Genomic DNA, 24,821 nt, shown 5'->3' with positions numbered 1-24,821 from the left:
TTGCTGCCCATGCTAATTCTCAGCTCCTGCCTCGGCTTCCTAAGTAGCTGCTATTACAGGTATGCGCCGTCATACACAGTGATTTTCTACAGCTTAGAGTAAGCTCCCTGCTGTTTTTTTTTTTTTTTTTTCTGAAACGGAATCTCCCTCTGTCACCCACGTGCAGTGGACGCAAGCTCAGCTCACTGCAACCTCCACCTTCCCAGTTCAAGCGACCTCCCTGCCTCAGCCTCCAGAGTAGCTTGGATTATAGGCACGTGCCACCATGCCCAGCAAATTTTTTGTATTTTTAGTACAGATGGGGTTTCACCATGTTAGCCAGGATGGTCTTAATCTCCTGACCTCATGATATGCCCTGCCTCGGCCTCCCAAAGTGCTGGGACTCCAGGCATGAGCCATGGGGCCCAGCCCTCTGTTTAGCTTTTCAAGGATAACACAGAAGTAACTAATGAATAGGGAACATGGATTAAATTAAACTTCTCTTCTTTTTTAGACGAGGTTTCGCTCCTTACCCAGGCTGGAGTGCAATGGCGCGATCTCGGCTCACTGCAACCTCCGCCTCCTGGGTCCAGGCAATTCTCCTGCCTCAGCCTCCTGAGTAGCTGGGATTACGGCACACACCACCATGCCCAGCTAATTTTTTGTATTTTTAGTAGAGATGGGGTTTCACCATGTTGGCCAGGATGGTCTCGATCTGTTGACCTCGTGATCCACCCACCTCGGCCTCCCAAAGTGCTGGGATTACAGGCGTGAGCCACCGCGCCTGGCTAAATTAAACTTCTAAGAGGAAAAAGTCATTTCTTCTTGATCTCTAATCTAGAAACAAGACCAAAAAAAAAAAAAAAAAAAATCCCACGATGGGAAATTAGACAGAACCAGGATGAAGGACAGTTTCAAGATGGAGAAGTACCAGCTGCTACACATCAGGCACTCCGTCTGCAAACAGCCCTTTGCTGTAAGGCTGACCCCAGTGTTTCTTCCCACTGTCTCCTGGGCAGAAGCTCCACTTTTACTGTCTGATTGGCTAGCAGTGACAGTCCTCCAGGAAGTGGCAATGGTGGGCCAGCTTCTGCTCTGAGCTGAGAAAGGCTTCCTGAAAAACAACTGTGTTCACCTCTCAGTTCCAGAGGGAATAAAACAACTCTTCAGAGGCTGCCAACTCTATTTTCAAGTTGAAAAACTGACAAAGCCAAACAATTATGTCTTAATAGAATTCTCCCTTACTAGTACATTACCAGTTTATCATCTGCTCAGTCAGTGGGCGTTAACACTTGCTTTGTAGGGAGACCCCCGTCATCTTGTACTTCTATATATACTGTGGGGGTTGTGCTTTTTGAGTTTTTGGTTTTTTGAGACAGGGTTTTGCTCTATCACCCAGGCTGGAGCACATTGCTACAGTGTCTGCTCACTGCAGTCTTTGTCTCCCAGGTTAAAGCAATTCTCCCTCCTCAGCCTCCCAAATAGCGGGTATTACAGGCGTGCACCACCACACCTGGCTAATTTTTGTAGTTTTAGTAGTCAGGGGGTTTTGCCATACTGGTCAGGCTGATCTCGAACACCTGAGTTCAAGCGATCAGCCCACCTCAGCTTCCCAATGTACTGAGATTATAGGCGTGAGCCACCGTGCCTGGCCTATAATGCATTTTTTTAACTGATAATTTTAAAAATTTATTTTAGAGACACGGTCTCACTCTGTCACCCAGGCTGGAGTGCAGTGGCATGATCAAGGCTTACCGCAACCTGAAACTCCTGGGCTCAAGCCATTCTCCCACCTCAGGCTCTTCATAGCTGGGATTACAGGCATGTGCCACCAAGCCCAATTTTATTGAGGCTTTTTTAAAACTCCCACCTAAAATAATTAGGCTGTATTCTATCTAAACAAAGGCTCAGAAACATTGTGTGTATGTGTGTGTGTGTGTGTGTGAGAGAGAGTGATTTTGTGGAGGGGAGGGTTATGTGGCACTCAATCCAGCTGCAGCCATTAAGGGTTGGTCAAACAACACTCTACTCTTTGCTTTCTACTTTAATTGTTATTTGAAATTTTTTCACAGCAAGGAAATCAACTTGTCATTTCACCATGATGTATTTTAGGTATGCAGAAACTCCATTCACTTGCTTAGATTCCAGATAAGTAACTAAAACTCAGTGAAGACACAGGAAGGCTAATAAATATTTTGCCTTGGGGCAGTCTAGTCTAATATTTTCTGCAAACATGAGTTTATTTTTTCCCCTAACAGGGGGTCTTGACTCCAACGAAGAGATTCTGCCAAGGTTTATGGAGGTAATTAGATATCAACACTTATATTTTGCAAAACGGTTTAGGGCCCTGGGTTCTTCAGTAGTGAGCAAATGTTTCATGTAATGCCTGTGAACCAAGTCACCATGCTCACTCACAGGAACCAAGGGATGCAATGCAAAGGTAATAATACAAGCCAGCCTGGGGGAATTCCCATTCTGTTAAAACACCCTTAAATAATGTGCAAACAGGTCGGGTGCAGTGGCTCACGCCTGTAATCCCAGCACTTTAAGCCGAGGTGAGTGTATCACAAGGTCAGGAGATGGAGATCATCCTGGCCAACATGGTGAAACCCTGTCTCTACTAAAAATACAAAAATTAGCTGGGTGTGATAGCAAGCGCCTGTAGTCCCAGCTACTCAGGAGGCTGAGGCAGGAGAATCACTCAAACCAGGAGGTGAAGGTTGCAGTGAGCCGAGATCACGCCACTGCAATCCAGCCTGGAGAAAGAGCAAGATTCCATCTCAAAATAAAAATAATAATGTGCAAAGAATACTTGGAAAGCAGAAAACCAGTGGCAGCCATCAAGCAGGAATAATCCTGACAACACATTTCAGGAAGGCCTCCCTATAAACAAACACAGATCTAATTCAAAAGCCCAAGACCCTTCCTTTCAAATTAATCTTTTAAAAGAAACTAAGATTCAGATCTCCAAGATAGGCATGAATTACACTGTAGTTAAGGAGAGAACAAAGACATCACACGAAATACCATTTGAGATACAGATTTACAAAGGAGAGTGAGCAGCTGACAACTCGACATAATCTCCCGTTAAATACCAGCTCATTTAAACATATCCCGTGGTGCCCTCCACATCTGGTGGATGACTGGGGCTGGCAGATTTATTTCTGGAGCTCTCTCTGCTGCCTACCCCCACAAAAGCCTCCCTCGCCCCTTAACAGGGCCACTCCACATTTTTTTCACAAACCTGGTATGATTTGCAAGATAAGGCTGTCCAGATTTTGTTACCACCTAATTACTAGATGTTTCATGTCTTTTAACACGGGGGAGGATTATTACTGGCATTTTCCTTTCATTCCAACCATCATAAATTTAAAATGGCACAAGTAAATCTATCTGCAGTGTGTCACTTATACCATAAGCCCCTGTGTTTGGGAGTGATAAAGGGTTCAAGCTAACCCTTGGCTGGTCTCTCTCTTCCAAGTCCCAGGGGTTACATTTTATGGAAGTATGATTAAAAAAATAAGCTTCATTCTGGGTCACTAAAACATTTCAGGACTTAAGACGGAAAAGAAGGAGGAAAAAAATAGGCCCCTTACACATTTTTTTTTTCTAGCTACTCTGCTAAGAGTGCAAGCTCCCCTCCCCCAAAACACACACCAAGAAACTGTGAGCAGGAAATCTCCCTAACATGGATTAAATCTAGCCTCACCCAGCAAGTCCTTTGTCTTTTCAGAATATTTCTCTTTAGATAAATAGTTGTTTATCCAACTCTGGAAACAAATTGCTGAAAATACGATGAAATTTTCCAACGCCTTTTTCGGTCAATTGAATATTCTCCTAATGGTAATAGGAAAAAAGTGCCATCTGATGTTTTAATTGAAATTTTAACCAAAAGAGGCATGGCCAGATTTCTAATATGCTCTAACTACAGTACTTCCCTTTCTACAATTACACAGCTAATGTCTGCATTGAATTCCCTAATTTCTCATTATAAAACAATTGGATTTCATCTCGCAGGCTTTAATTGCATTGTTTCTCCTGCTAGAATAACTGCGCATTCTTCTCGGTAGGATGTTGAAGTTGTTGAATTACAAATCAATAAAGGTCACGCCATTCAGATTTCATCAATTATTATTCCATCTCTAAGCAAAATCAATGAGGAGCTTGAAGTATAGTTGTAGAAGCAGTCCCCCACAATCAAACAGACAGACACACAAAAGAAGACCCGGAAAAATTAAGCCAGCCAGGTGGGGTCCAGCCACATGTCTCAGAGTAGGACTAATGAAAATTATTTTCAGAAGGAGAGCCTGGGGGGATTATTAGCTGGTGCGAGAAAGGGGAGACGTGAAAATATATGCGATTCAAACCCACCGATGGGACTCTGAGGAGACCACAATGACACGGGCAGGAGCTGAGCGGCACAGGACATCCTGCAGGAGCTGGACAAGGTAGAAGTGACCCAGATGATTCACCTGGAAGATGGTCTCCAGGCCATCTTTTGTGAGGCTCCAGCTGAGAGCAAAAGCTGCTGCATTGCACACAAGTACATGGAGAGGCCTGAAAAATAAAATATTCCCAGTTATGTGGACATAAACACTACCACCAAGGACAACTGCTGCTCCTTCAGGAACGACCAGTTCTTTTCTTTTTTTTGAGACAGGGTTTCACCATGTTGGCCAGTGTAGTCTTGAACTCCTGACCTCAGGTGATCTGCACACCTCAGTCTTCCAGAGTGCTAGGATAACAGGCATGAGCCACTGCGCCCGGCCTGGAATGACGAATTTTTTTTTTTTTTTTTTTTTTTTTTGAGTAGGAGTTTCACTCTTGCTACCCAGGCTGGAGTGCAATGGCGCGATCTCGGCTCACTGCAACCTCCGCCTCCTGGGTTCAGGTAATTCTCCTGCCTCAGCCTCCTGAGCAGCTGGGATTACAGGCACGTACCACCATGCCCAGCTAAGTTTTTGTAATTTTAGTAGAGACGGGGTTTCACCATGTTGACCAAGATGGTCTCAATCTGTTGACCTCGTGATCCACCCGCCTCGGCCTCCCAAAGTGCTGGGATTACAGGCTTGAGCCACTGCGCCTGGCCTTTTTTTTTTTTTTTTTTTTTGAGACGGAGTTTCGCTCTTGTTACCCAGGCTGGAGTGCAATAGCACGATCTCGGCTCACAGCAACCTCCACCTCCTGCGTTCAGGCAATTCTCCTGCCTCAGCCTCCTGAGTAGCTGGGATTACAATGATGATTCTTTCTCCGTGTTCAAGATTCCAACCATTTGGAAATGGGATACCCTACAATGTCACATGGCTTTGAGTGAGCAAGTGTCCTCGGTTGCTGGGGATGAGAGGCTTTTGGGGATAAAGTACTTTCCATGTGAAAACCAGGACAGTGGCAAGCAATCCAGGAGGAGATGTCGCCCTAGCTGGAACTCAGGTTCAACCACCTGATTAACTCTTCCTTAATTCATCCAAGTCTCGCCGCCTTTGTCTATAAATCAAAATAGCCCTTAAAATAGTTACAAATAACAAAGGAGAAATCAGCCTGTGAAAAAGGCTGACACAGGGTCGGGCACTGTGGCTCACGCCTGTAAACCCAGCACTTTGGGAAGCAGAGGCGGGTGGATCATTTGAGGTCAGGAGTTCCAGACCAGCCTGACTGACATGGTGAAAGCCCACCTCTACTAAAATACAAAAAAATTTGCCAGGCGTGGTGGTGTATGCCTGTAATCTCAGCTACCCAGAAGGCTGAGGCAGGAGAATCACTTGAACCCGGGAAGCAGAGGCTACAGTGAGCCGAGATCGTGCCACTGCACTCCAGCCAGGGCCACACAACAAGATTCTGTCTTTTAAAAAAAAAAAAAAAAAAAAAAAAGGCAGAAACAAGACCCAGCACTTGGTAGGTGCTAAGCAAACACAGCAAGTGGGAAATGTTCTGTCTAAATGGAGGGGCACATATTGTTTAATGATACACAATTCATTGTAGAGATCAGATAAAATGAACATGTTATAAGGAAGCCTAGGGATAGGTAAGTGGAAACCTGTTATAAAAATTCCCTCTTATTCTGTATATATTTATTTATTTATTTCTGGATAAGACCTTGCTCTGTCGTCCAGGCCGGAATCCAGTGGTGTAATCGTAACTCCCTGCATTCTCAAACTCCCAGGCTCAGACGGTCCTCCCACCTCAGCCTCCCAATTACCTGGGACGATAGCATCACATACCGTGCCTGGCTCATTTATTCCTTACTTTTTCCTTTCGTAGAGACAGGCTCTCCCCATGTTGCCCAGGTTAGTTTTGAATTCCTGGGCTCAAGCAATCCTCCAGACTAGACCTCACAAACATAATCAAATTTTTAACAATAAAAGTAAGCCTTTCATTCGAATCAAAAACCTTAATTCTCAGAAAGTAATTGTATTTGTGAAAAAAATCATCCTAATGTACTAATAAGAATTGTACAGCAAAGTATATTCAAGGCTATCCACAGTGTTTGTGATAAAATAAATCAGTAAATTAGAAGTAAACTAAACATACAATTGAGAACTTATTACATGAAGTAGAATATATCCATAGGACAGAATACTATGCAGCCATTAGAATCATAAACAAATCTACTGACCTTGGAAAATACTTATGTTATAAAATAAAATTTAATATATTTTATGATCAGACACAGACACACAGAAACAGAGAGAGACAGAGAGAGATGGAATAGTTATGAAGGATATATAAAATTAAGAGGCTGGGCACAATGGCTCACCTCTGTAATTCCAGCACTTTGGGAGGCTGAGGCAGGATGATCGCTTGAGCCCAGTATTCAAGACCAGCCTGAGCGACATGGCAAGACCCCATCTCATCAACAACAACAAGTTAGCCAGGGGTAGTGGTGTCCGCCTGTAGTCCCAGCTAGGTGGGAGGCTGAGATAGGAGGATGACTTGAGCCAGGAGTTTGAGGCTGCACTGAGCTACGATCATACCACTGCATGAATCAGAGCAAGACTCTGTCTCCCAATTAAAAAAAAAACCACAAAACACTTTTCACATCACAGCCTAGAAGTTTCAAGCTTTTAAAAATACAAATACTGGCATGCAATGAAAGGAAACAAAAATCTTTATAGAAATTAAGATATTCTGCTCTCTAAAAAAGTAAAACAAAAGTGACAAGTATCAGCAATCCTATAGAGGCCTTATATTCTTACTATATAAAGAGTGTTACAAATCAATGAGAGAAACACGTGTCTTCTAAGAGTCCAACAGAAATAGTGACAGTGGAAATTTTCTAAAACTAGATTACAAGTAACCAGTGCAATACTTAACACGTCCAACTGCACTAGTAGTAAACATTAAACCATTTCTATCAGGTCAGCATATTTATTCATACTATTGTATTTGTATTATCTTGTATAAAGTTGGCACCCTTAATATTGAAAATACATATCATGAATATTGAAAGATTCATACTATTTCACCAAGTAATCCTGTTTCCAAGCAGGAAAGCATGTATGTAGCAGGGGCAGGAGAAATGGTGTAGTTAATAGCAGGGGCAGAAGAAATGGTGTAGTTAATACCACTAGGGAAAAGTATTTTATCATTGATAATGTTTGGAATTGCCAGCACATGATGATTGTTAAAAGCAGATCAACTTTTAGCCAGCTTTACTGTTATTTTTCCATTCTATATGAAATGCTTCCCCATTCTGCCTGCACCTAGGGCAGACCATTCCGACAGCTACCTCCCATCCTTTTGAGAAGCCACTCCTTCTACAGCGGGTTCCATGGTAGGAGTCTGTGAGTTGACTGGTACCTCCCACTCCATTGCTTCCATATTGGGTGGAACGGTAGGAATCTAACATGATCTTATGTAGAAAAAGACTCTTTGCAAGTGTGATTAAGTTGTACACCTTGAAATGAGGTCATCTTGGATTATGGTGGGCCTTAAATCCAGTGACACAACTATCCTTACAAAAGAGGAGAAGGGAAGAAGGGACACCCACAGAGAAGGAGATGGAAAGACAGAGGCAGAGATTAGAGTGACCTATATACAAACCAAGCAATTTCAAGGATCACTGGCAGTCACTAGAAGCCAGGAGGAAGGCATGGAAGGAAGGGATGCTCCTTGGAGCCTCCAGAAGGAGCCAACGCTGCAGACCACTTGATTTCAGATGTTTGGTCTCTAAAACTCTAAGAGACTAAATTTCTGTTGTTTCAAGCCACTTGGTCCATGCTAATTTGTTATAATAGTTTTAGAAAACTAATATAGCTAGCTGGGCACGGTGGCACATGGCTGTAATCCCAGCTACTGGGGAGGCTGAGGCGGGAGAATCCCCTGAACCTGGAAGGTGGACGTTGTGGTGATCCAAGATCGCACCATTACACTCCAGCCTGAGCAACAACAGCAAAACTCCATCTCACAAAATAATAATAGCTTCCAAGATTCTTTCCTAAAAAAAAAAAAAACTTCAAAATTCATATAAAAGTTTATGCACAAGAATGCATAATACATCAACAAAAATTATAAAATTGTACATGAAGTAGAAGCAACCTAATATCCAGCAATAGAGGAACAGATGAATAATTAAGCCAGAGATTCCCAAACTTTCTCAATTTAATTGAAAAAGCAGGAAACTAAATTTTCTATGTGTGGTTCATACCCCATCCTCCCCAAAAAGATTTCTAAATACATAATCAGGATTACTTTCTTCTTTTATCCTCTTTATGTTTTTTTAATATTTTCCATCTTTTCTATAATAAGCATAAAATAGAGAACTTTACTGAAACTTAATTCATACACCATAAAATTTACCTGTGTGAACAGTACAACCAAATTGTTTTAGTAAACTCACAGAATTGTACAATCATAACTACATTCTAATTTTATAGCACTTTTATAACTCGAAAAAAAAAAAACCATAAGCAATCACTAGCCACCCTCTACCCACCTACACTCTCATCCCCCAAACACCATTAATCAACTTTCTGTCATATAGATTTGCCTATTCTAAACATTTTATGTACTCAATGGAACCATACAATACACAGTCTTATGTGACTGGCGTCTGTCACTTGGCATAACGTTTGCAAGGTTCATCCATGTAGCAAACATTAGTACTTAGTTTCTTTTCAATAGGAAAATAATATTCCATTATATGAATATACCACACTTTGTTTATCCATTCACTATTGATGGATATTTGGACTGTTTCCACTTACTGGCTATTAGGAATATCACTACTATGTACATTCACTTGTAAGATGCCATGGAAATATATGTTTTCATTTCTCTTGAGGATACATCTAGGAGTGCAACTGCTGGGTCATATGGTAGCTCAATGCTTAACTTTTTGAAAAACGGCTAAACTGTTTTCCAATGTGGCTGTAAAAACTTTACATTTCCACCAGGAATGTATTTGAATCCCACATCTTCGTTATTTGTTATCTGACTTTTTTATTTTAGCCATCCTAGTAAGAAGTCGCATCTCATGGTGGCTTTCATTTGCATTTCCCTCATGACTAATGATGTTAAATATCTTTTATGTATTCAGTGGTCATTTGTGTGTCTGATTTGGAGGAATATCGATTTAGATATTATGCTCATTTCTTAACCGAGTTATGTTTTGTTGCTGAGTTGTAGAAGTTCTTTATTCTAGATAGAGACCCTTTATGAGATGTTCGATTTGTGAGTGTTTCCCCCATTCTGCAGGTTATCTGTATACTTTCTTGATGGCATCATTTGCAGCAAAAATACTTTTCATTCTGGATGAAACCCAATTGTTTTCCTTTTTGTCACTTATGCTATTGGGGTTTTACCTAAGAAACCATTATCTGAGCCAACATTGCAAAAATATACTGAATGTTTTCTTCTAAGAGTTGTGCAGTGTTAGCTCTTACATTTAAGTCTCTGAGTCATTTTTTTGCTTTTTTCTGTATAGTTTATGTGTGATCTAACCTCATTCTTTTGCATGTGGATATACAGTTGTTCTAGCTTAATTTGTTGAAAAGACTATCTTGAATTGTCTTGGCAATTGCTGAAAATCAATTTACCATATTCATGGATTCATTTCTGGACTCTCAAGTCTATTTTATCTCTAGAGCTACACCACTATGACACTATCTTTATTACTAAGGATTTATAAAAAGCTTTGAAATTGAGAAATGGAGGCCCTCCAATGCTGTTATTTTTCAAGTTTGTTTTGGTTATACAGGTTCCATTGCATTCATATACAAAATTTAAGATCAGCTTTTTAATTTCTGCAAAAAAGTTAACTGAGGCCAAGCACAGTAGCTCATGTCTGTAATCCTAGCACTTTGGGAGGCCAAGGCGGGTGGATCACCTGAGGTCAGGAGTTCAAGACCAGCCTGACCAACATAGTGAAACTCCATCTATACTAAAATACAAAAATTAGCCAGGCATGATGGCAGGTGTCTGAAATCCCAGCTACTCAGGAGGCTGAGACAGGAGAATCTCTCGAAGCCGGGGCGCAGTGAGCCAAGATCACGCCACTGCACTCCAGCTTGGACAGCTGAGCAAGACTGCATCTTAAAAAAAAATAATAATAAAGTCAACTGAAATTTTAATAGAGATTGCACTAAGTTTGTAGATAATTTGGAGAATATGATCATCTAAGCGTTATTAAATCTTCAGATCCATGAACATGAGATGTCTTCATTGCTAGTATATAGAAATGCAACTGATTTAGGCATATTAAACTTTTATCCTAACAGAACTAGTTAGTTTTAATATTTTTTAAGTGCATTTCTAGGATTTTCTACAGATAAGGTGATTTCATTTGGAAATAAAGATAGTTTTACTTGTTTCCAATCTGGATTTTTTCCTGATTCTTTTGCTTTTTTTTCCCCCCCACTGCTCTAGCTAGGATTTCTAGTAGAATATTAAATGAAAGTGGTGAGAGTGAATATCTTTGTCTTATTTCTTGGTCTTAAGGGGAAGGTACCCAATCTTTCAGCATTAAGTGTGATGTTAGTTATGGGTTTCTTGTAGATACCCTTTGAGTTGAGAAAATCCCACTTTATTCCAAGTTTACTAAAAGTTTTCATCACAAAAGAGTGTTGGACCTTTCTAAAATGTGTTTTTCTGTGTGTATTGAGAGGAACTTTTATTATACTATTATGGTGTATTATACTGACTGCTTTTTAAAATGTAAAACCAACTTGAATTCTTTGGATAAATCCCACTTAGTCATAATGTATAATCCTCTGTATGCATGGCTGCATTTGGCTTGCTAGCATTTCGTAGAAAATTGTTGCCTCGATATTCATAAGTGATAGTGATCTAAAGTTTCCTTTTTTGTGATGTCTTTGTCTGACTTCACAGAGTTGGAAAATGTTTCCTCCTCTTCTATTTTTTTAAACAGTTTGTGGAGAATTGGTATTAATTCTGTAAGTGCTTGATAGAAAGCATTCATTAATTTTATAACTGGAAAAAAATGTATTAAATCACTGTTGTTGAAGTATTCATGCAAATCTCATTATCACTGGGTGATCTGGGTCTCATTAAGAAATTATTCATTCTGTTGCCTAATCTGTTTTCCAACCCATCCCCTATGTAAAACCTTAAAAGTCATGATGTGGTTGGGATCGGTCATATTTGTTTGACAACACCTGTTTTCCACATATGATCCCCACTACAGTTGTCAATACACAGTCCCTCTAAGGCCGAGCTACTCTCTGAAGAGACAGGCACAAATGCTCTGAAGCACCGAGCCTGCCTATAACACTCACTAGACTCTGCTTCAAATCAAAGCAGAATCTACTGATTTGTAGTAGGGATAACCCATATCTTGTAGTAAGATGGGACCATTGCTAAAGACCTTGGGGGAGAGGGAAAGATGGGCAAAGTGAAGAGATCACTTATATTTAAGCTCCATTCAGGATGCATCTGAAATATTTGGCTCACTTTTCCTGCGCTGTTAATACTTTTTTTCCTTGTTTTTGAGTACTAACTATGGGTCAGGCACATTTTTAAGAGATTTTTATACTCAGGAATCTTTGGTGACATGTATTGTGATTGCTGTTTTACAAACAGAAATTAAGTATCAGAAATTGCGAACATAGGCCAGGCATGGTGGCTCATCCCTGTAATCTCAGCACACTGGGAGGCCAACACAGGAGGATCTTTTGGGCACAGGAGTTCAAGACTAACCTGGGCAACATAGCAAGACTTCACCTCAAAAAAATAATAATTAAAAAAAAAAAAAGATTAGCTGGTGGCATGCACCTGTAGTCCCAGCTACTTGGGAAGCTGAGGTGGGAGGATCTCTTGAACCTGAAAGGTTGTGGGTATAGTGACCTGTGATCATCCCATTGCTCTCCAGCCTGAGAAACAAAGGGAGCACAAGATGCTGTCTCAAAAACAGCAAACAAGCTAATATAAAGGGTCATCCGCCTTCCAGGCTACTACACAAATCTGTCTTCCGTAAGCTCCCTGGAATGGACAGAGCCAATTTCTCAGAGAAATTCTCACTCAGCATGTTATTTTACTTACCTGACTCATGGCCAGTTAGTTAATCTCTGTGAACCTGTGTCCTCCCCTGTAAACTAAATATACTCCTCCCACGGTTGTTAAAAGCAAAGTCCCAGTATTTTGCTAGCCTGCCAGGGTTAGATAATTGTTACTTCCTTTGTCTCTATACCCTTCACTTTTATCCACAAGACAAAATTAAATTCCTCAAAGGTGATTTCTGCACTGTTTACCTCTCTTTAAGACAGGCCTGGACATTGAGAATTTTAACACCATACTTCTCAATAACAACAATGTCTCTTCTAGTTACCTTTATTCTTGCCTGTACATTTTCTCAGGAATATGCAAACCTCAGCAAACCAAGCAACTTGCCACCAAAGACTTCAGCCTGGAGAAAAGGACCCACAGAGGACCTGGGAAAACCCTTTCCTCTCTCACCAAATTTTAATACCCTTCATTAATGTTAATTGCACAATACCAGAGGCGAAATATGTATCCTGTACCTAACACTTGTCACCTCTATTAATTAAAAACAGGCTTATGGAATATGAAACTATAAAGCGCTTGACTTTTTTTTTTTAATTGTAAGGACACTTAATTGGCTTGTACAAAAGCAAAAGAATTCCTTTTGCCTCACTTTAATGAGGTTTTTATTATTCAAATGGCACATTTTGCTCAGTTTTGACTAAAAGCCATTGCAATTCAAAAGACGTTAAGATGATGAATATTTACAGACTATCAAAAGGAAAAGTTCAAACTATAAAGACAGAATGGAAATAGTATCCTTCCAAAAGCTGAGGTTATTAGTCAGCAATTTAAGGGGCTAATTTTTGTTTCTTCTTGGGTGGATTCCGATCTGTGAGGGGTGATTAAGGGTAGAAAAGGTTGTCCTCCTTGTCTAGAACCTGAGATTCCAATGGAGGACAGCTTGCAGGCTCTCTGTGGCTCTCATCCAGCTACAGATAAAGTTCCTACACCTTTCCGATGAGTGGCCAGAGCATTCTCTGTGCTTGCTGACTGTGGGGATGGTATTTACAAAGTAGCAATCCCTTCAACTGGAGCCAATGCAATCCTTCTGGGCTAGAGGACAACCCCTCAGTAGTTAAGGTGGTGGTGTTGGTGGGGAGCTTGTCATCAATGGGAATGACAGTGGGCCAAAATTCCTGATAACAGAGCCAGGCCTTCTGGCAAGAGTGGACTTAGGTGGCACTTCCTACTGCAAAGGGACCAACCCCTTTCCTTTTTTTATTTTTTTTGAGACAGAGTCTGGCTTTTTTGCCCAGGCCGGAGTGTGGCCACCACGCCTGGCTAATTTTTGTATTTTTAGTAGACAGGGTTTCACCATGTTGGCCGGGTTGGTCTCAAACTCCTGACCTCAAGTGACCTGCCCACCTCAGCCTCCCAAAGTGCTGATATGACAAGGGTGAGCCACCGTACTGGCCAGATTTTTGCATTTCTGACAAGAGGGTAACCCCACCCAGACCTGCAAACCAGTCTTGTGGCCCTCATTCTGGAACTGACCCAGCACAGGTTCAACTCCCTGTGACTTCATATGTAAGCCAACCAGTCAGCAGTCCCGACTCGCTGGCTCCCTACCTACCAAATTTATCCTTAAAGACTCCGATTCCTGAATTCTGTGGAAGATTGATTTGAGTAATAAACCTTCAGTCTCCCATACAGCTGGCTCTGTGTGGATTAAACTCTCTATCTGCAATTCCTGTCTGGATAAATCAGCTCTGTCTAGCCAGCAGGCAAGGAGAACCCATTAGGTGGTTACATTTTCCTCTTCACTGGCTCACTCTTACTGCGCATCAGTTCAATCAGATCTTTCTGACCATCAGGTAGGGAAAAATCAGAACAGAAATAAATAAAGGAAGGGAAAAAAAAAGAGGGTGAAAAAGACGAGGGCTGGAAAGAGAACAAAAAGATATTCATCTGACCTGGGCGTGTTGCACTAGCTCTCTCTTCCCATTTATGGTCTATAGTTTTAAAACACTCATCTTTATTCAGTCTCCTTCCTTGCCCCCAACGTACTTCTCATTACAAGGCTGAATGAATTCCATTCCGTCACCATCCAGAATCTCTCAAAGCTGCCTGGAGAGCAGTGGCTTCTCAATCAATCCAACAGCCCCCTCTTTGCTGAGACCAGACTGCCCTACTGAAGAGGATCCCGCTCCTCCCTGACTCGTGGCTTGCTTTCCCGTCTCTGGTTCTGTGAAGCCTTCCACTCTTGGACCTCCCAATGCCACTACTGCCCTCTTTTGTCTCCACCAACCCTTCCTCTTTGGGCCATTGTTCCATCCTCAGCCTCTTTTGCTTCTGTCTCTAAAGTCTTCAAGGCAGCACTTTGACCCAAATCCATGACTCCAAACAAAACCTCCCTGAAGACTTCAAACCCAGAGCTCTAGCTGCTGTATTCTTTCCAAGTTCCAGCATCTCATTCCCACCTGTCAGTCTGTCTTCCTGGAGACATGCCTACAAATTCAAAGTCATAACCTTATTTCTGTGATGGCTGATATTCACTAACCAGTCACCTGATTACAAACACTTAGGAAACAATGTGCTATCCCATCTTCTCCTTTAGACTCTGTGACTGGTCGAGGTCAGTATCTCTTGGCTCACTAGGCACTCCTAATATACTGTCCCGTCCTTACATTTTCACAGAGGTAGGCACTATAATAGTCCATCAGCATCTCACCCACTCCCAACCACTGTGAGCATGGACTCCTCCAGATAACTGTCCACTGCCAGTGGGCACTCTCACATCTGGGAACTCATGACCCATGCGGACATGCTCTCTTGGCAAGGAGGACCAACTCGGTGATACAGTTCCTTCTCCAGGGAGCCCCATGGAATCAGGCTGAAACAAATTTCCAGTAGAAACCATAACCTCCTTCCCCCTCCGCTCTTCTGGGAGCAGTCCCCTAATCGATCATGTGAACAAGAATCCCCATCCCAGGCTCAGCTGCTAGCATCGCCCCCTAAGGCAAACCACTGTCACTGCACGTTTCCAGCAATGGTTCCCTTCAGGTGTAGTCACGGGAACAGCCCACACCTGGTCTTGCCACCTCTACATTCTACTTGACTTTTCGTCAATACTGAGCCCTAAACTAACAAAGTATTTTCATCTTACGTACCCATTCTCAAAAACGTCTCATTGTTCCCAAACACCTGCTAAGTTAAACACAAACTCATCCTGACATTCAGGTCCTTCTAAGCAACAGCCCCAACTATGCCCCTGCAGGAAGGCTGAATCATCCGCTGCCCCATGGATGAGCATGGCCCTCACTAGACTAGATCTGAGTCTTTATTCATGCCATTCCCTCTGTCAAATTCCTAATTGTTCTTCAAGATTTTGCTCAAATATTAGCTCACTAAAGAAATCTTCCTTCTAATAATCAACACCTTGATTAGCCCTCTTTAAAATCCATTTGCAATATGTAAACACACAATGATATGTTACTCAACATTTTAAAAAAAGCAAACCACTACTGATGCATAAAACAATATGGATGATCTCAAATGCACTGGTCCAGGCAGGGTCACGGTGACTTCCAATGCTCCCTGCTTCCTGGTATTCATGCTTTCGTGTAATCCCCTTACCTCCTGGGTGGGTTAGACCTGGCAATTTGCTTATAACCAACAGAATACAAAAAAAATGATGAGCAATTCTTCCGAGGTTAGTTTACAAAAACATGTTGGCTTCCATATCACTCCTTTTCCTGCTCTCTTGCTTACTCAATCCAATGGAAGCCAACTGCTGAGTTATCAAGTCCCCCCTGGAGAGGCCCACATGGCAGGGAACTGAGGGTGGCCTCTGGTCAATATTCAGGAATTAAAGGTTTCAGTTTAATGCTCATGAGGAACTGACCTCTGCCAACAGCCATGCATGATGTTAGGTCCTTTCACAGTCAAGCCTTGAGATGACTTGGGCTCCAGCTGACTTTTTTTTTCTTGTTTTTGAGACAGCATCTCAATCTTTTGCCCAGGCTGGAGTGCAGTGGTGTGATCTTGGTTCACTGCAACCTCTGCCTCCTGGGATCAAGCTATTCACTATTCTCCCACATCAGCCTCCCAAGTAACTGGGATTACAGGCACGTGCCACCACGCCCAGCTAATTTTTGTATTTTTAGTAGAGACGGGGTTTCACCATGTTGGCCAGGTTGATCTCAAACTCTGGACCTCAATGATCCACCCACCTCGACCTCCCAAAGTGTTGGGATTACAGGCGTGAGCCACTGTGTCTGGCCCCCAGCTGGCATCTTGATCGCAGCCTAAGAGAGGCCCCCACCCAGAAAGAACTAGTCAAACTGTCCCCAGATTCCTAACAAAAACAGTAAGTGGAAAAACAGTGCCCCAAAGAGGGCCACATCCTATCCCACACAGCCACTGAACATACTACCTTACAGGGTATAAGAGATGCCGCAGAGTGTGATCAAGGGTAAGACCTTGTGTGTCAGGCTGTTCTTGCATTACAATAAAAAAGTAACTGAGGCTGGGTAATTTATAATGAAAAAAGGTTTAATTGGCTCCGATTCTACAGGCTGTACAAGAAGCATGGCACCAGCATCTGCTTGGCTTGTGGTGAGGCCTCAGGAAGTTTACAGTCATGGCGGAAGGCAAAAGGGGAGCAGGCAGCTAATATGGCAAGGGCAGGCGCAAAAGAGGAAGGAAGGTGCCAGATCTCCTGTGAACTCATTCATCACCAAGAGGATGGCCCTAAATCATTCATGAGTGTTCCGCCCAACGATGCAAATGCCTCCCAGCCCACCCCACCACCAACACTAGGGATTATGTTTAAACCTAACATTTGGAGAAGAAAAACCTCCAGGTCCTGAGATGGGAAGCATATGCTAGATAATCTAGGTGAGCCCAGGGGCATCACAACAGTCATGAGATCCCTTCCCAATTGTGGCTAGAGGGACATAAGACTGTAGGGCTAAGGTCAGAGAGATGCAACGGTGCTGGTTTTGAACATGATGTGGGTGACCTTCAGAAGCTGGAAAAGGCAAGGAAAAAGATGCTCCCTGGAGTTTCTAGAAAGCAGCAGAGACATAGAGACACCTTTTTTTTTTTTTTTTTGAGACAGAGTTTCAGTCTTGTTACCCAGGCTGGAGTGCAATGGGGCGATCTTGGCTCACTGCAACCTCCACCTCCTGGGTTCAACCGATTCCCCTGCCTCAGCCTCCCAAGTTGTTGGGATTACAGGCATGCACCACCACATCCAGCTAATTTTCTATTTTTAGTAGACACAGGGTTTCACCACGTTGGACAGGCTGGTCTCAAACTCCCAATCTAAGGTGATCCTCCTGCCTCGGCCTCCAAAAGTGCTGGGATTACAGGCATGAACGACTGCACCCAGCCCAAACCGACACCTTAATTTTGGCCCAGTGAGACCCATGACAAACCTTTAACCTACAGAGCTGTCAGATAGCTTTGGGTTGTTTTAGGCACATAATTTTGTGGTGTTTATTACAACAACAATGGAAAACTAATAGGGTAAGACTGTATTATGTTTGCTGTTTTAAGTTGCTAAGTGTTGGGGGTAACGCAGCAATGACAGACAACTAGTGTATGTATTATACTATGTAAACGAGTCCAAACTCAAAAAGTGACATACAAAGTGTTTGTGTTTATCTAACATTCTGGAAAAGACATACCTCTAGGGACAGAAAAAAGAGCAATGGTTGCCAGGGGCTAGGTGTCTGGGGAAGGTTTGACTACAATATAGCACAGAGGGGGATGATGGAACTGTTCTGTATCTTGACTGTGATCATGGTGGCTCTATGACTGTGTTTGTCATAATTCATAGTGAAATTTGCCCTTTTAGGCTGGGCGCAGTGGCTCAAGCTTGTAATCCTAGCACTTTGGGAGGCCGAGGCGTGCGGATCACGAGGTCAACAGATCGAGACCATCCTGGTCAACATGGTGAAACCCCGTCTCTACTAAAAATACAAAAACTTAGCTGGGCATGGTGGTGCGTGCCTGTAATCCCAGCTACTCAGGAGGCTGAGGCAGGAGAATTGCCTGAACCCAGGAGGCGGAGGTTGCGGTGAGCCGAGATCGCGCCATTGAACTCCAGCCTGGGTAACAACAGCGAAACTCCGTCTCAAAAAAAAAAAGAAAAGAAATTCGCCCTTTTACTGTACAGTGCTAGCTGTAAAACTCACTTCATTTAAAAAAAATTTTGTTTAAAAGCCAATAGGACTTTCTGTATTTCTAAAAGAACTGATCACACCCTAGCTGGAATGAGCCACTGTGTATAGATCTGTGAATAAACTACACCCAGTGGGACTTTAGCAGCAGTGCCTCACTCATCTCTCTGTCTTTGGAGTGACGTGCAGAGCTACAAGCAGCAGCCTCATTATGTGGCATTAAGAAATCAGAGGAAGATAACATGCTTGAGCTTCACCCATCTCCAAACTAGCTCTCATCTGTACAGTAGAAAAATTAGCATATTTTAAATCACAGAACCCTCTGTTCCCTGCTTACACACTGACACCAAGTACTTACCTGCCTTCCTTGAGTGGTCCACTGAGATGGGGCTGATAATTCCTCACTCAGTCCCAGATGCCCATCCTACATGTCAAAACCTCCCTACCTCCCAAAGGCAACTCAGGAGATACTTCCTATCTCCCGGATTTCTTCCCTTGCTCTTCATCTGCAAATTAGCAGTATCTCCCTCTTCAAAAGTTCTTGCATACTTTCTCAAGACATTTTACCAGGTCAAGGAGACAGACACAACTAAATGACACAAGTTCCTTCAACCTCCTACCAGGTGATAGCTGAATAGAACAGGAGATCGAGCTGTTAGCCAAATTCCCTGTCATACAGTCTTTCTGCTCCTTAGTTCAGCTAGCTCCAAGTTCTTGTCTGACAACCAGGAAGAATCAGGCATGCAGACAATGGAACGTGAGTGGACTCAAATTTACTAAGCAAAAGGAAAACTCTCAGTGGAGAGGGGATGTGGTGGGGGTGGTTCCCCCACCTGGAGGTGGTACACTTGCCCTCTGTGGCTGCGTTTGGATCCTTATATAAACTCAGAATGGGGAGTGCATGCTGATTGTTTTGTGAACACGCACAAAAGGTTGAAGTGAAGGCAGCACTCAAAGGTGGGCATGACAGTGTAGAAAACCAGTTAGGGAGGGGTAGGTATATGTAAAATAGGTGAAAGGTGGGGATCAATCAGTAGAGTGCGCCAAACAGGAAGACAAGTTCTCAAGCCAGTCCCAGGATGTAACTTATAGCTTGGCTTTCAGTTTTTAAACTGTTTTCAGCTTGGAAGTGGGGTTTCACCAGGGACCCAACACTATCTACCTAGGCATCTGGCTGCCTCCCGACACTCTCACCGAGACTTTAAGTCCCCAGTAAGGCACCAGATACCAGTCATACTAACCTGAGCAGGGCAAGCAGGATTGGCTTCCAATTCTGCTTAGGATGTGTCTCTTACTTAACACTTTCACCATGTGCCATAATCTGTATGTGCAAACGTTATCTGTACAGTAGACAACAATCGACATCCACAGAAAGGAAGGGAGTGTTTGCCCAGAGTCAAGATGGAAGAAGTAAACCTTTTGTACACATCTGGATGGATACATCTGAATCGATGCTATTTTCCTTATGGCATTTAGTCTACAGGACATTAAACAGTCATGTTTTGCAACATATTACTTAAGTGAGGGAGAAAAGGTTGATTTGGTTCTAGTTGATCAAGAAAGAGTCATTTATGCTGTGGAGACAAGACCAGCCCATTAGGACTCAAGGAACGCAAGAATGAGACATATCATTTCGAACCTGAAATGGGAAGGGTGCTTTAAAGAATCCAGGAGCAGCAGTGGCCACCACCATGGGGCTGAGTTACAGAGAAGATTTGTAAGTGAAATTGTTAACATGCTCCCCAAAAGTGATGCAAGATTTTGCAGGTTAAATAAACACTCTTCAGAATGTTAAGATAATTTTGGCTTTTGGTGATTCCATTTCAGACACAGCAAAGGAATGAGCTGAGTGGAATGGTATGTAAAGGGAAATACTTTCCAATCCCTCCTGGAAGCAGAATGTCACACCATCTGGGGCATTTCTTGACTAAGCTGCAAGAATTCATACTATTTGGAAATACTCTGGAATTCAATACAAATAGCCTAAGGACCCACAGTCTCAAAAGAAACTTTAGTCTTTACTGGTGTTCAGCTGTCTTTTCTCTCAGAAAATGGAAAAAAAATTCTATAGAATTCCAAGTGTGACCCCTGCTTAAATACCTAGTGCTGGCTTTCTGAAATCGTGGATGGCAGCATACACTGAACACAGCAATTCCCTTCAACAGTGCCTCAGTCCAGGTAAGGTGAAATGTACTTCAGCAATCCACCAAGGCCACAGCTGCTCAAACTGCAGTGTGTGTGTGTGTGTGTGTGTGTGTGTGTGTGTGTGACTAGCAACACCAAAGACGATTTTAGGTAGCATACAGAGAGTTTTAAAAAATTATTTATACACTGTAATGGAATGGAAACTATATAATTACCCTCTCGAAGTCACAATTTCATAAATACTCCTCTGAAGGATGATTTCTTAAAATTGGCAGCAATAAACATTAAATGGCACACTTATGCACTGATTTTGCAAAAATGACAATATAATTGGCCTAAGTTTGACAAAGCAATGCTGAAAGATAAGCAGTATGAAGAGTATCTTTTACAAAGAACAGACAAACATGAGCGATCTTCTTTCAGACGAGGAACCCTCAGAAAATGTTAGTTTTTCTACAGAAAGAATGAGAAACATGATCCCCAGCAGAATATCTTTTGCGTGATGTGTTCATAACAGAATTGTTTTGTTTAGTGCAATTCTAGCAGGTCAGAGAGGTATGTGACAGATAAAATGGTATGACAGGTAAAACTCAGATTGTCTCCTGGGTCTTCTCTCATTATATGTGTGACCCTTAGCAAAGTTAATAAACCTATCTGAGCCACAGCTGTGTACCCTGTACAAGGGAATGATAATGCCCACCTTGTTTAACAGTCACAAGAATTAGAAAAAATATATAAAATGCTTAGCATCAGCCTTGACAGAGATGGTGCCTAAAAGAGGTATTTCCAATTTTCTCAGATGCACATTCTACTTTGGGGATATGGTCCCCACAAATAATTGAGAGATACAAAACAAAACACATATTGTCTTCCACATTTAGAAGATATTTATGTATTGTTTCTCTGGCCCTTACTCAATATCTCTGGTAGAGAATGTCCTGAATAAATATTCAAAGAAAGAAAGCAAATAAAACAAGAGAAATATCAATACATAAAATCAGTATTAGCTTTGGTGGCCAATGACCATCAGCTGTGCTTCTAAATTTGAAAGAACCTTTACAAATTTAGATGAAAGAACAAATTTAGATGAAAGAACCTTTACAAATTTAGATGGTGGAGAATTTGACAGACACCATCAAGTATTAGAATAATAATTAACTGGGAGTGGATTCAGCTGTCAAGATAACCTAGCCATATTTAATTGATTCTTTTTTTTTTTTTTTCAGTTGGAATGGAGAAAATAATCCAAAACAATCAACCAGAGTAGAGCACAGCACTGGCTGTGTCCCCTGGAGACGACCAGGAATTTTTCATTTCATGCACCATTTGCAACTTCTTATAGTGAATTCCAGAACATCAGTACATACACTTAACAGAAAATGGAAATACTCTTGTTTTTGTCATTTCCTTAAATTTTTGCCTCACGTCCATTACCTTGATTATATTTTCCCATCCCATCATTGGCAGTCCCAGCAGCAAAATCTCAATCTCATTGATTCTAAATGGGAGCAAATGTAAAAGAGCAGCACATCCATGCGCTCCCCAAGATGGTTTTCTAGGGAAAACGCATCCATCTGATAATTGTGCCCCGATGGCACTTAGTGCAGTCGGCATGATATCTGACATGCAGGTCTGATGCCTTGGTGCTGCGGTTCTGGTTGTTTCCATTTCTCTCCTGCCCTTTGCATTCAGCACTTTATTGCCCTGTGTTCTGGCTTCCTGGGAACATTTAATAAAATGGACAATCAACTGTAAATGCAGTAAGGATAGGGGCTGGTAAGTAAGAAAAAGTTTTAACTGCAACTACACTCATGACCTACTAGCCTCACTTGAACATAGCACCCTTGGACAGAAAGAATGTAAATTAACCCATGTCTCTCTTGGCCAATTCCCATTTGTTCATCTGACAAAAGAATCACTGTCGTGCCCTACAGAAATTCAGTTGTGATATGAAAGAAATTTGATAGGCCAAAGTAGAATTTCACAAACTCCACAAGAGAATGTGACTATTATTCATACAAATAGAAGATGGAAAAAGCTGCCAGATGAGAAGGGTCAGGGGTGACAGTATTTAGAGAAGAGGGAATTGGTTCTTTCTGTGACCCTCATCTTCTGACTCTCAAAAGGAAGTCAGTCATAACAATGGACCCGAAACACCTGAAGGATACAGACGGTATCTCGAGTCACCTATGCTCTCGCACCTAGGATTCCGTTTGGCATACAACACAATTTTGTTGAATAATGAAGTCCCCCAAAAATAAATAAGATACCACTGGCTCTGCATCTTTGATCACACTAAGTTCACAGTTGTCTGTTTAAAACGCTGCAGACAACCGTTACTTTTTAAAAAACCCACAGTGTCCCTCCCTCTGTTAACAATACCCACAACACAGTCATTTAGGCACCATTTGCTTAGTTTAAGGACCATCTGGGTTTAGAAAATTGCACTGGACACTAACTCATCTGTACTTCTTAGCCTAGCCTCGCCCTTTGCAAAAAACTTCTGCTAAGTGGGGTTGCTTTTCTGATTTTGAGTTTTACAAAATGCATACATGTTAAGATAACAGAGTGTCTTGGTGAACCCTGGGAAACAATGCTCCATGGTCCACAGAGCTCATGCAATCAGGCTGACCTGCAGTGCGAGTAATTAAGCGATGGTCCATGCAGCCTTCAAACACATCCATGCCTAAGAAGTCAAAAGTATCCAGGAAACTTGAGTGAAGGGCTAGAGCTGGCAGTAAATTACTTGGTAACACCAAGTCAGAACATACTTACTCTCAGAACTGAAAACTCTGCCTTTGACTATGCTTTCCTTGTGGGAGAATCTGGGGAGCCTCCGTGCCAAGCGCTGCCTAGCCCAGGGCCTGGCACAGTGGGGAGGACTGGCATTTGTCAACACTACTTGTATTGAAATAATATCTGGGCCTCCTGAATACATCAAACGCATCCCTTGAAGCATTTTACTCACTTGATAAGTGGGGAAAATAAAGGCAATGAACAAATAATGAGCCTTCCTGGAAACACATTAGCATTTCTACAAATTAACCTAACGTTTTGTGGACATAAAGCAAAACTAAAGCAGCAATACAAGCCATTATTTATGAACTTCTGCAGACCATGGATACATAAACTCTGCAGAAAAATCATGGGAAGGGAACATTAATATTTTAATAAATTTATAGAATAGTTGTATGTACTGGATGATAATTTCATTCACATTATGCAAAGAGAGCTTATGTAAATACACTTTATAGAGTTTTAATGCAGGGAGGGACTTTAATGGTAGAGGTGAACTTACATTCACAACACGAAAAAAATTGTTTGGGGACTGTGCTTGAGCACATGGTCAAGTCACTCAAACAATAAAACAACTCATGCATTTTGTACATTTCCCTTGCCAATGACAACTCTTTCCTCTGTTTTGCCTAGAGATATATGGAGCTGTAATAGAGTTCAGAAGCCCCTGACAGCTGTGTGCTGCCATTCAGACCTGAAAGATTCCATGTTATGATAAAAATTAATGTACTCTGACATCCTCTGGGACTTTCTGGGCCCTGGGAATAGCTAATGAAGAAATACAACCTTGCTGGAGAATGGCACTTGGCTCTGGAGTTGAGGATTAATTCGCATGTGGTAGTGGTGCGGTCCCCCTGTCACCAGCTATAAAGCAACCAGACCCCAGTGCCAATGGGAGCCAGTGCTGATTGGTTAGAATTACTTTCCAGGTTAGGGGAGGTCGAATAAGCAAAACACTTTACAAAATAATTCAGCCCAACTTGGATTCAGCCTGCCACTCCTTAAACCAAATACGACTCATTCAACACCTTGTCTCTTCTTGGCTTTAATAGTGGACTTGGAAGTTTCTCCCCAGGAAAAATGCTTCCTCAGTGACTGTACCAACAACGGCCTCGTACCAGTTAACACTCCTTCAAGAGAGGCTCAGAAAGGGGATGGGTGTTGAACTTGGGGGAAAGGCTGAAGGAAGCCCCCAATTTCAACGGACCTGCAACCGTACCTTTCAACATGTTTACCGCAACCCCCACAACCCATGATGACTACAAATAAGGTATA

The 24,821-nt window shown here is 42.2% G+C and overlaps 1 protein-coding gene across 22 annotated transcripts in view; it reads right to left on the bottom strand.

Annotated features, from left to right (window-relative positions):
• Window positions 1–24,821, bottom strand: part of WWOX (WW domain containing oxidoreductase) — a 1,143,691-nt gene that overhangs the window by 797,396 nt on the left and 321,474 nt on the right. For all 22 annotated transcript variants that reach the window (XR_013530205.1, XR_013530200.1, XR_013530201.1 and 19 more), the window contains one exon: window positions 4,351–4,536. Coding sequence is in view for 9 of the 22 variants with exons in the window: in XM_002761188.7 (XP_002761234.5) it covers window positions 4,351–4,536 (186 nt within the window). In the remaining 13 variants the exon portion in view is untranslated. The remainder of the gene's footprint in view (window positions 1–4,350; window positions 4,537–24,821) is intronic.

The sequence above is a fragment of the Callithrix jacchus genome, chromosome 20 (assembly GCF_049354715.1).
Source record: "Callithrix jacchus isolate 240 chromosome 20, calJac240_pri, whole genome shotgun sequence".
NCBI classification, from domain to species: Eukaryota; Metazoa; Chordata; class Mammalia; order Primates; family Cebidae; genus Callithrix; species Callithrix jacchus.
The sequence above is the reverse complement of the archived record's forward strand: the minus strand, read 5'-3'. Positions and strand labels throughout refer to the sequence as shown.